Below are 17,584 nucleotides of genomic sequence, written 5' to 3'. Positions count from 1 at the left end.
CTGAGACCAGCCACCCGGACAGCTGATGAAACTGAGGAGTATTTCTGCCTGTATTTAAGCCCTTTTGTGGAGAAAAACAAATTATGATTGGCTAGGCCTGGCTCCCCAGTGGGTGGGCCTATGCCCTCCCATGCCCAACCTTGGCTGTGCCCATGCCCAGTCATGTGAAATCCATAGATTCTGATGTAATGAATTTATTTCAATTGACTGATTTCCTTATATGAATTGTAACTCAGTAAAATCATTGAAACTGTTTCATGTTGCGTTTATTTTTTATTATTATTTGTTTATTTATTTAACCTTTATTTAGTGTAAATATATGATCTGCCATGTGTTCTGGTGGGGCTCCATTAGATTCAGGTCAGTGTTGAGATACTGAGGAGGAAACGTCAGCTAAACATTACAACTCCTCCAGTCTGGAGCTCTGCTCTTTGCTGCCATCTGTTGGGGTACTGCTGCTCCTCTCTGCTGCCCTTTAGTGGCCATAGGGTTCCACTGCAGTGAGGCCAGAGTGGTCAGGTCCATCATACACAGTTTGAGAAGTCATGTGCGTTTGGATCCCAGTGTCGCCCTCACAGGGCCATTCTCTGATCCAGGGGTCAGAGGTTACAGGCTCATCCTCTGCTCTAGCGGCAGGCTGTCCATCAGACACTTCAGCTGCTCCTCTCCCAGTTTAATCTTGTCCTCTAGTTTGCGCTGCTCAATAATGAGGGCAGACTTCATCTTGACAAAGTGTTGGTAGTCGGTCAGGCTCTCCTCTGGGAGGTAGGAGGCCAGGATGTTGTAGACCACTCTCTCCCGACGGTCCAGGTTCTCCTTCAGCTCCTTGGCATCCTCATGCTGCTGGATCAACAGCTTCCTCTTGTCTGTCAGGGTTCTCTGTGGAAGGGAGGGGGACAACATGTATCTGTTAATGAAGTAGAGCTGGGAGGAGGAGATAACATGTATCTGTTAATGAAGTAGAGCTGGGAGGAGAGATAACATGTATCTGTTAATGAAGTAGAGCTGGGAGGGGAGATAACATGCATCTGTTAATGAAGTAGAGCTGGGAGGAGAGATAACATGTATCTGTTAATGAAGTAGAGCTGGGAGGAGAGATAACATGTATCTGTTAATGAAGTAGAGCTGGGAGGGGAGATAACATGTATCTGTTAATGAAGTAGAGCTGGGAGGAGAGATAACATGCATCTGTTAATGAAGTAGAGCTGGGAGGAGAGATAACATGTATCTGTTAATGAAGTAGAGCTGGGAGGAGAGATAACATGTATCTGTTAATGAAGTAGAGCTGGGAGGAGAGATAACATGTATCTGTTAATGAAGTAGAGCTGGGAGGAGAGATAACATGTATCTGTTAATGAAGTAGAGCTGGGAGGGGAGATAACATGTATCTGTTAATGAAGTAGAGCTGGGAGGAGAGATAACATGTATCTGTTAATGAAGTAGAGCTGGGAGGAGAGATAACATGCATCTGTTAATGAAGTAGAGCTGGGAGGGGAGATAACATGTATCTGTTAATGAAGTAGAGCTGGGAGGAGAGATAACATGTATCTGTTAATGAAGTAGAGCTGGGAGGAGAGATAACATGCATCTGTTAATGAAGTAGAGCTGGGAGGGGAGATAACATGTCTCTGTTAATGAAGTAGAGCTGGGAGGGGAGATAACATGTCTCTGTTAATGAAGTAGAGCTGGGAGGAGGAGATAACATGTCTCTGTTAACCTGTTAGGGCTAGGGGGCAGTATTTACACGGCCGGATAAAAAACGTACCCGATTTAATCTGGTTACTACTCCTGCCCAGTAACTAGAATATGCATATAATTATTGGCTTTGGATAGAAAACACCCTAAAGTTTCTAAAACTGTTTGAATGGTGTCTGTGAGTATAACAGAACTCATATGGCAGGCAAAAACCTGAGAAGATTCTGACCAGGAAGTGGCCTGTCTGACAAGTTGTTGTTCATCTTGGCTCTTTTTATTGAAGACTGAGGATCTTTGCTGTAACGTGACACTTCCTACGGCTCCCATAGGCTCTCAGAACCCGGGAAAAAGCTGAATGACGTAATTCAAGGCCCAGGCTGAAACACACTAGCGCGTTTGGCAAGTGCTCTATCAGAGGGCCTTTAGACTGAGGCTCGTGCATGAGGGGATAGCATGCTTTTACTTTCTCTCTCGTTGAATGTAAACAGGCTTTGCCGGTCGGAATATTATCGCTTTTTTTACGAGAAAAGTGGCATAAAAATTGATTTTAACAGCGGTTGACATGCTTCGAAGTACGGTAATGGAATATTTAGAATTTTTTTGTCACGAAATGCGCCATGCTCGTAACCCTTATTTACCCTTTCGGATAGTGTCTTGAACGCACAAACAAAACGCCGCTATTTGGATATAACAATGGATTATTTGGGACCAAACCAACATTTGTTATTGAAGTAGAAGTCCTGGGAGTGCATTCTGACGAAGACAGCAAAGGTAATAACATTTTTCTTATAGTAAATCTGACTTTAGTGAATGCTAAACTTGCTGGGTGTCTAAATAGCTAGCCCTGTGATGCCGGGCTATCTACTTAGAATATTCCAAAATGTGCTTTCACCGAAAAGCTATTTTAAAATCGGACATATCGAGTGCATGGAGGAGTTCTGTATCTATAATTCTTAAAATAATTGTTATGTTTTTTGTGAACGTTTATCATGAGTAATTTAGTAAATTCACCGGAAGTGTTCGGTGGGAATGCTAGTCACATGCTAGTCACCTGCTAATGTAAAAAGCTGGTTTTTGATATAAATATGAACTTGATTGAACAGACATGCATGTATTGTATAACATAATGTCCTAAGATTGTCATCTGATGAAGATCATCAAAGGTTAGTGCTGCATTTAGCTGTGGTTTGGGTTTATGTGACATTATATGCTAGCTTGAAAAATGGGTGTCTGATTATTTCTGGCTGGGTACTCTGCTGACATAATCTAATGTTTTGCTTTGTTGTAAAGCCTTTTTGAAATCGGACAGTGTGGTTAGATTAACGAGAGTCTTGTCTTTAAAATGCTGTAAAATAGTCATATGTTTGAGAAATTAAGGTATTTGAATAACGCGCCACGGGATTCAACTGGCTGTTCAACTGGCTCTCCTCTCCCCTCCCCAACTCTAACCCACCCCAGAGAGGTTAATGAAGTAGAGCTGGGAGCTCCTCAACTCTAACCTACCCTCCCCAACTCTAACCCACCCTCTCCTCTCCTCTCCCCTCCCCAACTCTAACCCACCCTCTCCTCTCCTCGCCCCAACTCTAACCCACCCTCTCCCCTCCCCAACTCTAACCCACCCTCTCCTCTCCCCTCCCCTCCCCTCTCCCCAGCTCTAACCCACCCTCTCCTCTCTCCTCCCCAACTCTAACCCACCCTCTCCTCAACTCTAACCCACCCTCTCCTCTCCTCGCCCCAACTCTAACCCACCCTCTCCCCTCCCCAACTCTAACCCACCCTCTCCCCTCCCCAACTCTAACCCACCCTCTCCCCAGCTCTAACCCACCCTCTCCCCTCTCCTCCCCAACTCTAACCCACCCTCTCCTCAACTCTAACCCACCCTCTCCTCTCCTCGCCCCAACTCTAACCCACCCTCTCCCCTCCCCAACTCTAACCCACCCTCTCCTCTCCCCTCCCCTCCCCTCTCCCCAGCTCTAACCCACCCTCTCCCCTCTCCTCCCCAACTCTAACCCACCCTCTCCTCTCCTCTAACCCACCCTCTCCTCTCCTCAACTCTAACCCACCCTTTCCTCTCCCCTCCCCAACTCTAACCCACCCTCTCCTCTCCCCTCTCCCCTCTCCTCAACTCTAACTCACCCTCTCCTCTCCCCTCTCCTCCCCAACTCTAACCCATCCTCTCCTCTCCCCTCTCCTCCCCAGCTCTAACCCACCCTCTCCCCTCCCCAGCTCTAACCCACCCTCTCCTTTCCTCTCCCCTCTCCCCTCCCCTCCCCAACTCTAACTCACCCTCTCCTCTCCCCTCTCCTCCCCAACTCTAACCCATCCTCTCCTCTCCCCTCTCCTCCCCAGCTCTAACCCACCCTCTCCCCTCCCCAGCTCTAACCCACCCTCTCCTTTCCTCTCCCCTCTCCCCTCCCCTCCCCAACTCTAACTCACCCTCTCCTCAGGTGATGTACCCTCCTCCAGGCTGTTGAGGGCGTTCTCCACTCTGGCCAGGCGTCCGGACAGGGACAGCAGCAGGCTGACCACCTTGTCCAGGTCTCCTATGAACATCCTGAACTTGTCCAGCTGGTTTGGCTTACAGACCTGCTGCACCGTGGCCTCCACCTCCTCTCCTAGGGCGTTGTTATCATGGACGTCCTCCTGAAGACTCTCTCTGGCCTCACGCAGCACCTGCAGCTTCCTGCTGAGAGAGTCCACCAGCTCCTGCTGCAGGACAAGAGGGAGAGGGTTAGAGGTTAGGATCCTGGCCTCACGCAGCACCTGCAGCTTCCTGCTGAGAGTCCATGAGCTCCTAATGCAGGAGGAAAGGGTTAAAGGTCAGAATCAGAGGATGGTTAGGGAGAAAGTGGCAGTCAAGGGAGAAATGATCTCTAATCTCTTTCAGAACCACTACTATTTTTTATTTGATTTAACCTTTATTTAAACAGGGAGTCACAATGAGATTAAAAATCTATTTTACAAGAGAGCCTTGTATACATTACAATATAAACAATAATAAAACACACACGTGTATAAAACAATATAAACCAAAATAAAATATTTAATACAAGCAATCACATTCAACTACATAGAGGTCCTCAATCAATAATGTTAACTGTCTGAGTGGCACCAGCACATCTAACTGCCTGAGTGGCACCAGCACATCTAACTGCCTGAGTGGCACCAGCCCATCTAACTGTCTGAGTGGCACCAGCCCATCTAACTGCCTGAGTGGCACCAGTACATCTAACTGCCTGAGTGGCACCAATACATCTAACTGCCTGAGTGGCACCAGTACATCTAACTGCCTGAGTGGCACCAGTACATCTGCCTGAGTGGCACCAGCCCATCTAACTGTCTGAGTGGCACCAGTACATCTAACTGTCTGAGTGGCACCAGCACATCTAACTGCCTGAGTGGCACCAGTACATCTAACTGCCTGAGTGGCACCAGTACATCTAACTGCCTGAGTGGCACCAGTACATCTAACTGCCTGAGTGGCACCAGCGCATCTAACTGCCTGAGTGGCACCAGCACATCTAACTGCCTGAGTGGCACCAGTACATCTAACTGCCTGAGTGGCACCAGTACATCTAACTGTCTGAGTGGCACCAGTACATCTAACTGCCTGAGTGGCACCAGTACATCTAACTGCCTGAGTGGCACCAGTACATCTAACTGCCTGAGTGGCACCAGTACATCTAACTGTCTGAGTGGCACCAGTACATCTGCCTGAGTGGCACCAGCCCATCTAACTGTCTGAGTGGCACCAGCCCATCTAACTGTCTGAGTGGCACCAGCACATCTAACTGTATGAGTGGCACCAGCACATCTAACTGCCTGAGTGGCACCAGCACATCTAACTGCCTGAGTGGCACCAGTACATCTAACTGCCTGAGTGGCACCAGTACATCTAACTGCCTGAGTGGCACCAGTACATCTAACTGTCTGAGTGGCACCAGTACATCTGCCTGAGTGGCACCAGCCCATCTAACTGTCTGAGTGGCACCAGCCCATCTAACTGTCTGAGTGGCACCAGCACATCTAACTGTATGAGTGGCACCAGCACATCTAACTGCCTGAGTGGCACCAGTACATCTAACTGCCTGAGTGGCACGTGTACATCTAACTGCCTGAGTGGCACCAGTACATCTAACTGCAGTGAACTCTGCAGATTGTTTGTATGCCGCTAATTTGTGGAACAGACTGAAGGGATCTCTGGTGTTATCCATTCCTGAGAAGGGGTTTGGTAACTTCTGATTCTTATCTTAGTTGATGTTACACATGGAGGGAGTTTCTGTCAGGTTGCTTTGTAAATAACTAAAAGAGAACGTAGCTCTCTTCTTACAGACAGAGAGGTCCATCCCACATTTTATACAGACTACAATGAGTCCTAAAATGGTCCCCTGTGATAAAACGTATTGCGGAATGGTAGACTGCGTCCAAGGGTTTCAAAACAGAGGTTGATGAATACATGTAAACAATATCACCAAAATCCAATACAGGGAGAAGCGTTGTTTGAACAATTTTTCTCCTATTTTCAATAGTGAGTAGGGTTGCACATTTTGGGGAATATTCAGAAGTGGAAACTTTCCGTGGGAATTAACAGAAATATATGCAAATTAATATTAATACCACTTAAAATGTAGATGTTTTTTGCATTGGATATATTTACCATATCATATGGAGACAGAAACATAAACCAACGAATAGAACTTTAATTAAATGAGTCGACTCTTCATATGGAATGATTTCACTGAACAACAAAAGGAAGGGAATATTGATCTCCAATGATCCATCACATCTCCCAAAAACGTTTTCAACATGCATCTGTAAAATGATAGTCTAGAAACTAAAGCTTTAATTGTCTTCCTCTCAGGCTTCCATGTCTTCTCCCTGGACCTCTGCAATGTCCACACTAATTTAAGATCTGTAAGTGATTTCTGAATTGAATCAAAGTCATGCTGAAGTTCAGGAATGGCCTGCTGCACTGAGGCGGCACAGGAATACAAACCTGTCATCTGCATAGAGATGAATGTTACAAGGAATAACAGTGTTTCCTATGTCATTAATATACAAGATGAACAATAATGGACCCAATATCGAACCCTGAGGAACACCTTTTTGAATCTCGAGAAATTCAGATTTAACCCCATCTGTCCAGATGGCCTGAGTTCTGTCACTGAGATAATTCTGATTTAACCCCCATCTATCCAGATGGCCTGAGTTCTGTCGCTAAGATAATTCAGATTTAACCCCCATCTATCAAGATGGCCTGAGTTCTCACTAAGATAATTCAGATTTAACCCCATCTATCCAGATGGCCTCAGTTCTGTCACTAAGATAATTCAGATTTAACCCCATCTATCCAGATGGCCTGAGTTCTGTCACTAAGATAATTCAGATTTAACCCCATCTATCCAGATGGTCTGAGTTCTGTCACTAAGATAATTCAGATTTAACCCCCATCTATCCAGATGGTCTGAGTTCTGTCACTAAGATAATTCAGATTTAACCCCATCTATAGAGATGGCCTGAGTTCTGTCACTAAGATAATTCAGATTTAACCCCATCTATCCAGATGGTCTGAGTTCTGTCACTAAGATAATTCTGATTTAACCCCCATCTATCCAGATGGTCTGAGTTCTGTCACTAAGATAACTCTGATTTAACCCCATCTATCCAGATGGTCTGAGTTCTGTCGCTGAGATAATTCAGATTTAACCCCCATCTATCCAGATGGCCTGAGTTCTGTCACTGAGATAATTCTGAAACCATAAACAGGCTGTATATCCCAGGCCAACTCTTGATAACTTCTTCAGCAAAACAGAATGATCAACAGTGTCGAATGCCTTTGACAGGTCAATAAACAAGGCAGCAAAGCTATTTTTAGCATCCAAGGCATTGACAACTAGCGTGGTGGCTGTGGTAGTACTATGCCCAGGTCTAAACCCTGATTGGTGGATATTAACAATACAATTATCAGATAAAAAAGGAAAGAAGTTGTACATTAAGCAAGGATTCTATAATCTTAGCTAAACATATACAGATTTCCATGCTTTTGGAATACTTCCTGATAACAATGTTAAATATAAAATGTGGGCCACTGAACCAGTAGTAAGGGGCACACTTCAGCAGACCAGGCTCTAAATTATCAGCCCCTGGGGATTTAATCATGTCTAATGATAGGAAAGCATCCAGGACTTCTGTATCAGTGAATTTCAGAAAACTCCTGACTAGCATTTTCACTATCATTCAATAGATTTACCGTCATTCAATAGATTTACCGTCATTCAATAGATTTACCGTCATTCAATAGATTTACCGTCATTCAATAGATTTACCATCATTCAATAGAATGAATAGATTTACCATCATTCAATAGATTTACCATCATTTAATAGATTTACCATCATTCAATAGATTTACCATCAACATCCAAACTACTCTTTTCAAGAGCTGGCTTTGAAATATATTGAAATATAAAGCCCGCAGAGATAAAATGGTGATGAAATGCATTAATGATATCCATTAGTAATAGGGCCAGAATGTAAATTAATTTATTGGGGGAGAGAAGAGGAGACATAACAGCTTTCCAAAATGTAGCCTGTACATTGAAATATGGTATTTACATAATAATCTGATTTAGCTTCTTTAACTAGTTTTACACACAGATTTCTCAAATCGCCTGAAAGACTGCCAGTCTGGGCCCCGAGTCTGTGAATCTAGCTTTGGCCCAGTCTGTTGTGTATGACTTCAGATAGCTCTGGACTGAACCAAGGGAAATAACTACTTTTAATTCTCAGTCTATGATCAATGCTGTTCATTAGTGGCATGTTTGGGGTCTTAGGTAAGCAAACCATGATTCACCAACTGTTCCCTGCCCCACTGTAAATGAGTGCAGCAGTTACAGAGGTCTGTAGAACACAGAGTTGGATGTCTAGCTACAGAGAGGTCTGTTACAGTAGAACACAGAGTTGGGGTTAGATATCTAGCTACAGAGGTCTGTTACAAGAGAACACAGAGTTGGGGTTAGATGTCTGTTACAGTAGAACACAGAGTTGGGGTTAGATGTCTAGCTACAGAGGTCAGCTACAGTAGAACACAGAGTTGGGGTTAGATGTATGTTACAGTAGAACACAGAGTTGGGGTTAGATGTCTAGCTACAGAGGTCTGCTACAGTAGAACACAGAGTTGGGGTTAGATGTCTAGCTACAGAGGTCTGTTACAGTAGAACACAGAGTTGGGGTTAGATGTATGTTACAGTAGAACACAGAGTTGGGGTTAGATGTCTAGCTACAGAGGTCTGCTACAGTAGAACACAGAGTTGGGGTTAGATGTCTAGCTACAGAGGTCTGTTACAGTAGAACACAGAGTTGGGGTTAGATGTATGTTACAGTAGAACACAGAGTTGGGGTTAGATGTCTAGCTACAGAGGTCTGTTACAGTAGAACACAGAGTTGGGGTTAGATGTCTAGCTACAGAGGTCTGTTACAGTAGAACACAGAGTTGGAGTTAGATGTCTGTTACAGTAGAACACAGAGTTGGGGTTAGATGTCTAGCTACAGAGGTCAGCTACAGTAGAACACAGAGTTGGGGTTAGATGTCTAGCTACAGAGATGTCTGTTACAGTAGAACACAGAGTTGGGGTTAGATGTCTAGCTACAGAGGTCTGTTACAGTAGAACACAGAGTTGGGGTTAGATGTATGTTTCAGTAGAACACAGAGTTGGGGTTAGATGTCTAGCTACAGAGGTCTGCTACAGTAGAACACAGAGTTGGGGTTAGATGTCTAGCTACAGAGGTCTGTTACAGTAGAACACAGAGTTGGGGTTAGATGTCTGTTACAGTAGAACACAGAGTTGGGGTTAGATGTCTAGCTACAGAAGTCTGTTACAGTAGAACACAGAGTTGGGGTTAGATGTATGTTACAGTAGAACACAGAGTTGGGGTTAGATGTCTAGCTACAGAGGTCTGTTACAGTAGAACACAGAGTTGGGGTTAGATGTATGTTACAGTAGAACACAGAGTTGGGGTTAGATGTCTAGCTACAGAGGTCTGCTACAGTAGAACACAGAGTTGGGGTTAGATGTCTAGCTACAGAGGTCTGTTACAGTAGAACACAGAGTTGGGGTTAGATGTATGTTACAGTAGAACACAGAGTTGGGGTTAGATGTCTAGCTACAAAGGTCTGTTACAGTAGAACACAGAGTTGGGGTTAGATGTCTAGCTACAGAGGTATAACAGTAGAACACAGAGTTGGGGTTAGATGTCTAGCTACAGAGAGGTCTGTTACAGTAGAACACAGAGTTGGGGTTAGATGTCTAGCTACAGAGGTATGTTACAGTAGAACACAGAGTTGGGGTTAGATGTCTGTTACAGTAGAACACAGAGTTGGGGTTAGATGTCTAGCTACAGAGGTATGTTACAGTAGAACACAGAGTTGGGGTTAGATGTCTGTTACAGTAGAACACAGAGTTGGGGTTAGATGTCTAGCTACAGAGGTATGCTACAGTAGAACACAGAGTTGGGGTTAGATGTCTAGCTACAGAGGTCTGTTACAGTAGAACACAGAGTTGGGGTTAGATGTCTAGCTACAGAGATCTGTTACAGTAGAACACAGAGTTGGGGTTAGATGTCCAGCTACAGAGAGGTCTGTTACAGTAGAACACAGAGTTGGGGTTAGATGTCTAGCTACAGAGGTCTAACAGTAGAACACAGAGTTGGGGTTAGATGTCTAGCTACAGAGAGGTCTGTTACAGTAGAACACAGAGTTGGGGTTAGATGTCTAGCTACAGAGGTCTGTTACAGTAGAACACAGAGTTGGGGTTAGATGTCTGTTACAGTAGAACACAGAGTTGGGGTTAGATGTCTAGCTACAGAGGTATGTTACAGTAGAACACAGAGTTGGGGTTAGATGTCTAGCTGCAGAGGTCTGTTACAGTAGAACACAGAGTTGGGGTTAGATGTCTGTTACAGTAGAACACAGAGTTGGGGTTAGATGTCCAGCTACAGAGAGGTCTGTTACAGTAGAACACAGAGTTGGGGTTAGATGTCTAGCTACAGAGGTCTAACAGTAGAACACAGAGTTGGGGTTAGATGTCTAGCTACAGAGAGGTCTGTTACAGTAGAACACAGAGTTGGGGTTAGATGTCTAGCTACAGAGGTCTGTTACAGTAGAACACAGAGTTGGGGTTTGATGTCTAGCTACAGAGAGGTCTGTTACAGTAGAACACAGAGTTGGGGTTAGAGGTCTGTTACAGTAGAACACAGAGTTGGGGTTAGATGTCTAGCTACAGAGGTCTGTTACAGTAGAACACAGAGTTGGGGTTAGATGTCTGTTACAGTAGAACACAGAGTTGGGGTTAGATGTCTAGCTACAGAGGTATGCTACAGTAGAACACAGAGTTGGGGTTAGATGTCTAGCTACAGAGATCTGTTACAGTCGAACACAGAGTTGGGGTTAGATGTCTAGCTACAGAGGTCTGTTACAGTAGAACACAGAGTTGGGGTTAGATGTCTGTTACAGTAGAACACAGAGTTGGGGTTAGATGTCTAGCTACAGAGAGGTCTGTTACAGTAGAACACAGAGTTGGGGTTAGATGTCTAGCTACAGAGGTCTGTTACAATAGAACACAGAGTTGGGGTTAGATGTCTAGCTACAGTGAGGTCTGTTACAGTAGAACACAGAGTTGGGGTTAGATGTCTGTTACAGTAGAACACAGAGTTGGGGTTAGATGTCTAGCTACAGAGGTCTGTTACAGTAGAACACAGTTGGGGTTAGATGTCTAGCTACAGAGAGGTCTGTTACAGTAGAACACAGAGTTGGGGTTAGAGGTCTGTTACAGTAGAACACAGAGTTGGGGTTAGATGTCTGTTACAGTAGAACACAGAGTTGGGGTTAGATGTCTAGCTACAGAGGTCTGTTACAGTAGAACACAGTTGGGGTTAGATGTCTGTTACAGTAGAACACAGAGTTGGGGTGAGATGTCTAGCTACAGAGGTCTGTTACAGTAGAACACAGAGTTGGGGTTAGATGTCTAGCTACAGAGAGCAGTACAGTAAAGAGAGGGTTCCTGGTACCTTTTTATTGGCCAGGTCGTGGTCCAACTCATCCGCTGACTCCTCCTCCAGCTCCTCCTCTAGCCCCTCCCTCTCCTGCATGTCTTTTAGCTTGATCAGAAGCTCCGCCTTTGGTGCCGACGTGCTGTAGTAGGTGGAGCTGGTCACCAAAGCAACCGCTGCCGCTACGCTGTCCCCCTCACCCCTGGAATAAGAGACGGACTCATTTAGAACACAAGTATAAACACACAAACCTGAAATGAGATTTGTGGGACTGAGCTGCAATTCAGAACTTCACCAGCAGGTGGCTAAATTCACCCTTTACTTTGAATGATGTCATTCTCATCAGATCTTTCTTATCACGAATACAAATCAAACCTCTTAAACATTTAACTATTATAATCCAGCTCCCACTACGAGAATACTATTATAATCCAGCTCCCACTATGAGAAGGAAGATTATAATCCAGCTCCCACTATGAGATGGAAGACTATTATAATCCAGCTCCCACTATGAGAAGACTATTATAATCCAGCTCCCACTACGAGACGGAAGACTATTATAATCCAGCTCCCACTATGAGAAGACTATTATAATCCAGCTCCCACTATGAGAAGGAAGATTATTATAATCCAGCTCCCACTACGAGACGGAAGACTATTATAATCCAGCTCCCACTACGAGAAGGAAGACTATTATAATCCAGCTCCCACTATGAGATGGAAGACTATTATAATCCAGCTCCCACTATGAGACGGAAGACTATTATAATCCAGCTCCCACTATGAGACGGAAGACTATTATAATCCAGCTCCCACTATGAGACGGAAGACTATTATAATCCAGCTCCCACTATGAGACGGAAGACTATTATAATCCAGCTCCCACTATGAGACGGAAGACTATTATAATCCAGCTCCCACTATGAGAAGACTATTATAATCCAGCTCCCACTATGAGACGGAAGACTATTATAATCCAGCTCCCACTACGAGACGGAAACCTATTATAATCCAGCTCCCACTATGAGACGGAAGACTATTATAATCCAGCTCCCACTATGAGACGGAAGACTATTATAATCCAGCTCCCACTATGAGACGGAAGACTATTATAATCCAGCTCCCACTATGAGACGGAAACCTATTATAATCCAGCTCCCACTATGAGAAGGAAGACTATTATAATCCAGCTCCCACTATGAGACGGAAGACTATTATAATCCAGCTCCCACTATGAGAAGACTATTATAATCCAGCTCCCACTATGAGACGGAAACCTATTATAATCCAGCTCCCACTATGAGAAGGAAGACTATTATAATCCAGCTCCCACTATGAGACGGAAGACTATTATAATCCAGCTCCCACTATGAGACGGAAACCTATTAAAATCCAGCTCCCACTATGAGACGGAAGACTATTATAATCCAGCTCCCACTATGAGACAGAAGATTATTATAAGAGTAAGAGTTAAGTTAGCTTTAGGTAAGGGGTAGGGTTAGGTAAGAGTTAAATTAGCTTTAGGTAAGGGGTACAGTTAGGTAAGAGTTAAGTTAGCTTTAGGTAAGGGGCAGGGTTAGGTAAGAGTTAAATTAGCGTTAGGTAAGGGGTAGGGTTAGGTAAGGGGTAGGGTTAGGGTTAGGTAAGAGTTAAATTAGCGTTAGGTAAGGGGTAGGGTTAGGTAAGGGGTAGGGTTAGGTAAGGGTTAAGTTAGCGTTAGGTAAGGGGTAGGGTCAGGTAAGAGTTAAGTTAGCATTAGGTAAGGGGTAGGGTCAGGTAAGAGTTAAGTTAGCGTTAGTTAAGGGGTAGGGTTAGGTAAGAGTTAAGTTAGCGTTAGGTAAGGGGTAGGGTCAGGTAAGAGTTAAGTTAGCATTAGGTAAGGGGTAGGGTCAGGTAAGAGTTAAGTTAGCGTTAGTTAAGGGGTAGGGTTAGGTAAGAGTTAAGTTAGCGTTAGGTAAGGGGTAGGGTCAGGTAAGAGTTAAGTTAGCATTAGGTAAGGGGTAGGGTCAGGTAAGAGTTAAGTTAGCGTTAGTTAAGGGGTAGGGTTAGGTAAGAGTTAAGTTAGCGTTAGGTAAGGGGTAGCGATAGGTGTTAAGAGCAGTAACTGACCTGTCCTCTGAAGGCCGTTGTGAGGAGTGTTTGGGGGACACCTTCCTCCTCTCCTTCCCCTCCAGCAGCACTTCTCCCTGGGGGAAGAGTCCCTCCATCAGGTCCATGGTGGTCCTCCTCCGGCTCTTGTCCAAGATGTCGGCTAGGGACTGGTCCTTATTCATGATGTCTCTGGCCAGCTGCTCTCTCTTCACATCCTCCTCAGAGTGGGGGAGAGAGACGGGAAGGGACACGCAGTTACCGCTGGGGGGGTCTGGGTCCGAGGTGGTCTGCCGGCTGGGTGGGGATGTGGCCAGGACTGCCATTTGGCTGTTGTGGACCCTGAGAGGACCCATGTGTGTGTCTCTGTGTTGCTCCAGATCCATCTCAGGGGTTGGGGTTTGGTATGGGGGTAGGGGTGTAGGCAGTTCTGGCGCTGGGTTGCTGGGTGGAGCCAGTGTCTTCTCTCTCTCTGACCCCTGCTCCCTCTGCCGGCTGTAGGCACAGAACAGAGAGTAGGACTGTTCCGGGGCCGCTGAGGTCCCCAGGCTGCTGAGGGGGACCAGACCGGGCCCCTGGGCTTCTTCCACTGTGGAGTGACTTTGACGTAGCAGGTACTGCCGGCTCTCCTTCTCCTTCTCGCTCTCTGAGTGAACAATCTTTATAGGAACCTTCCTCACAGTGGTTGGCTCCATCACATTCTCCATCCTAGAATCATCACAGACACACACAGATGGAGAAAGGAGAGGGGGGGAGAGGGACGACCCAGAGAGAACACTCAGACCACGGAACAGGACGACCCAGAGAGAACACTCAGACCACGGAACAGGACGACCCAGAGAGAACACTCAGACCACGGAACAGGACGACCCAGAGAGAACACTCAGACCACGGAACAGGACGACCCAGAGAGAACACTCAGACCACGGAACAGGACGACCCAGAGAGAACACTCAGACCACGGAACAGGACGACCCAGAGAGAACACTCAGACCACGGAACAGGACGACCCAGAGAGAACACTCAGACCACGGAACAGGACGACCCAGAGAGAACTCTCAGACCACGGAACAGGACGACCCAGAGAGAACACTCAGACCACGGAACAGGACGACCCAGAGAGAACACTCAGACCACGGAACAGGACGACCCAGAGAGAACACTCAGACCACGGAACAGGACGACCCAGAGAGAACTCTCAGACCACGGAACAGGACAACCCAGAGAGAACACTCAGACCATGGAACAGGATGCCCCAAAAAGTCCAAAAGCTGTTATAACAAATGTTCCTCAGAGAGGAACTGAACTACAGTCATTCTACCATCTAGTGGCTGATTGTCACATGACTCTGTGCCCAACATCCTGGCAATGCTGAGAGGCTCTGGTGCCCCTCCCCTCACCCCTAACCCAGCATGGCTGGAATGTCCGGTACGCCACAGAGCTCTCTTCTCTACAGATGATATCAATTATGTTTCAACTCAGAGCTGCAACAAACGGCCTCTGTAACAGATCATGTCGGTCTGCTCTGGAAAGGCATCAGATCTAGGCTGTTGAACTATTCTGCTATTGCGTTGGAAGAGTTATTCACATGCTAATGCTGCTGGATGGAGACAATCAATAAGAGCCTTTGTACAGAGAGACTGAGGAGAGGAGCAGACCAGTCACTGCAGACTACTGCTGACTACTACCGACTACTACCGACTACTGAGGAGAAGAGGAGTAGACCAGTCACTACAGACTACTACAGACTAATGAGGAGAGGTGCAGACCAGTCACTACAGACTACTGAGGAGAGGTGCAGACCAGTCACTACAGACTACTACAGACTACTGCCGACTACTTCAGACTACTACAGACTACTGCCGACTACCACCGACTACTACCGACTACTGAGGAGAAGAGGAGTAGACCAGTCACTACAGACTACTACAGACTAATGAGGAGAGGTGCAGACCAGTCACTACAGACTACTGAGGAGAGGTGCAGACCAGTCACTACAGACTACTACATACTACTACAGACTACTTCAGACTACTGAGGAGAGAAGCAGACCAGTAACTACAGACTACTACAGACTACTACAGCTATGCAATGGATAAGAAATAGATAACTCTAATGTCTATCTATCACAGTTCCAACTAGATCAGAGTGACTTCTAATAGATTTATTGGATACACGTGGAGTCTCCATCATTAACCAACCCTGTGGATACACGTGGAGTCTCCATCGTTAACCAACTCTGTGGAGTCTCCATCGTTAACCAACTCTGTGGAGTCTCCATCGTTAACCAACTCTGTGGAGTCTCCATCGTTAACCAACTCTGTGGAGTCTCCATCGTTAACCAACTCTGTGGAGTCTCCATCGTTAACCAACTCTGTGGATACACGTGGAGTCTCCATCGTTAACCAACTCTGTGGATACACGTGGAGTCTCCATCGTTAACCAACTCTGTGGATACACGTGGAGTCTCCATCGTTAACCAACTCTGTGGATACACGTGGAGTCTCCATCGTTAACCAACTCTGTGGATACACGTGGAGTCTCCATCGTTAACCAACTCTGTGGATACACGTGGAGTCTCCATCGTTAACCAACTCTGTGGATACACGTGGAGTCTCCATCGTTAACCAACTCTGTGGATACACGTGGAGTCTCCATCGTTAACCAACTCTGTGGATACACGTGGAGTCTCCATCGTTAACCAACTCTGTGGATACACGTGGAGTCTCCCTCGTTAACCAACTCTGTGGATACACGTGGAGTCTCCATCATTAACCAACTCTGTGGATACACGTGGAGTCTCCATCATTAACCAACTCTGTGATCTAGTCTTATAATCCACGTTTCTATATTTCAACAATGATATTAAGTAAATTGGTAGTTTATTGAGTAAGGCTTTATGCACAAAAACAGAATAATGAAGTGACCTACGTGTTTTTAGCGAGGTCTAACCAACCTCATGGTAAAGGATGCAGTGGTGAGGTCTAACCAACTTCATGATAAAGGATGCAGTGGTGAGGTCTAACCAACTTCATGGTAAAGCATGCAGTGGTGAGGTCTAACCAAATTCATGATAAAGGATGCAGTGGTGAGGTCTAACCAACTTCATGGTAAAGGATGCAGTGGTGAGGTCTAACCAACTTCATGGTAAAGGATGCAGTGGTGAGGTCTAACCAACTTCATGGTAAAGGATGCAGTGGTGAGGTCTAACCAACTTCATGGTAAAGGATGCAGTGGTGAGGTCTAACCAACTTCATGGTAAAGCATGCAGTGGTGAGGTCTAACCAACTTCATGGTAAAGGATGCAGTGGTGAGGTCTAACCAACTTCATGGTAAATTGATGCAGTGGTGAGGTCTAACCAACTTCATGGTAAAGGATGCAGTGGTGAGGTCTAACCAACTTCATGATAAAGGATGCAGTGGTGAGTGGCATTACTGTCAGATGTTATAAAACATGCTTCGATAAATTGTGTCCAAGGGCTTCAAAACACTGGTAGCTGCACTCGTGTATATAATATCTCCATAATCTATAACAGGAATACATGTCGACTGAATGATCTGTGTTCTATATTTAATGAAAGACCCTATTTCTATAGAAGACCAACATTAATTCTTAATTTGTTGACTGACTCGTCAACATGCTTTTTACAAGATATCTTTTCGTCAATCCAGATGCCCAGATATTTATAGGCGGAGACACGTTCAATGAGGGCACCATCTAACGTACTTACGCACAAATCATCAGCTACATTATT

The 17,584-nt window shown here is 45.4% G+C and overlaps 1 protein-coding gene across 6 annotated transcripts in view; it reads right to left on the bottom strand.

Moving 5' to 3' along the window:
• Positions 1-248: 248 nt before the first annotated feature.
• The window catches only part of shroom2a (shroom family member 2a), a 140,230-nt gene continuing 122,894 nt past the window's right edge, over positions 249-17,584 (bottom strand). For 5 of the 6 annotated variants that reach the window (XM_045687237.2, XM_045687238.2, XM_045687241.2 and 2 more), the window contains 4 exons: positions 13,851-14,537; positions 11,760-11,943; positions 4,132-4,404; positions 249-879 (listed from right to left, as the gene is read on the bottom strand). In XM_045687237.2, the coding sequence (XP_045543193.1) occupies positions 607-879; positions 4,132-4,404; positions 11,760-11,943; positions 13,851-14,537 (1,417 nt within the window). In that variant the 3' untranslated portion in view covers positions 249-606. The remainder of the gene's footprint in view (positions 880-4,131; positions 4,405-11,759; positions 11,944-13,850; positions 14,538-17,584) is intronic. The other variant, XM_082956676.1, reaches the window with a different exon arrangement.

This window comes from Salmo salar, chromosome 10 (assembly GCF_965601325.2).
Source record: "Salmo salar chromosome 10, fSalSal1, whole genome shotgun sequence".
NCBI classification, from domain to species: Eukaryota; Metazoa; Chordata; class Actinopteri; order Salmoniformes; family Salmonidae; genus Salmo; species Salmo salar.
This window is presented reverse-complemented; position numbering and strand designations above follow the sequence as displayed.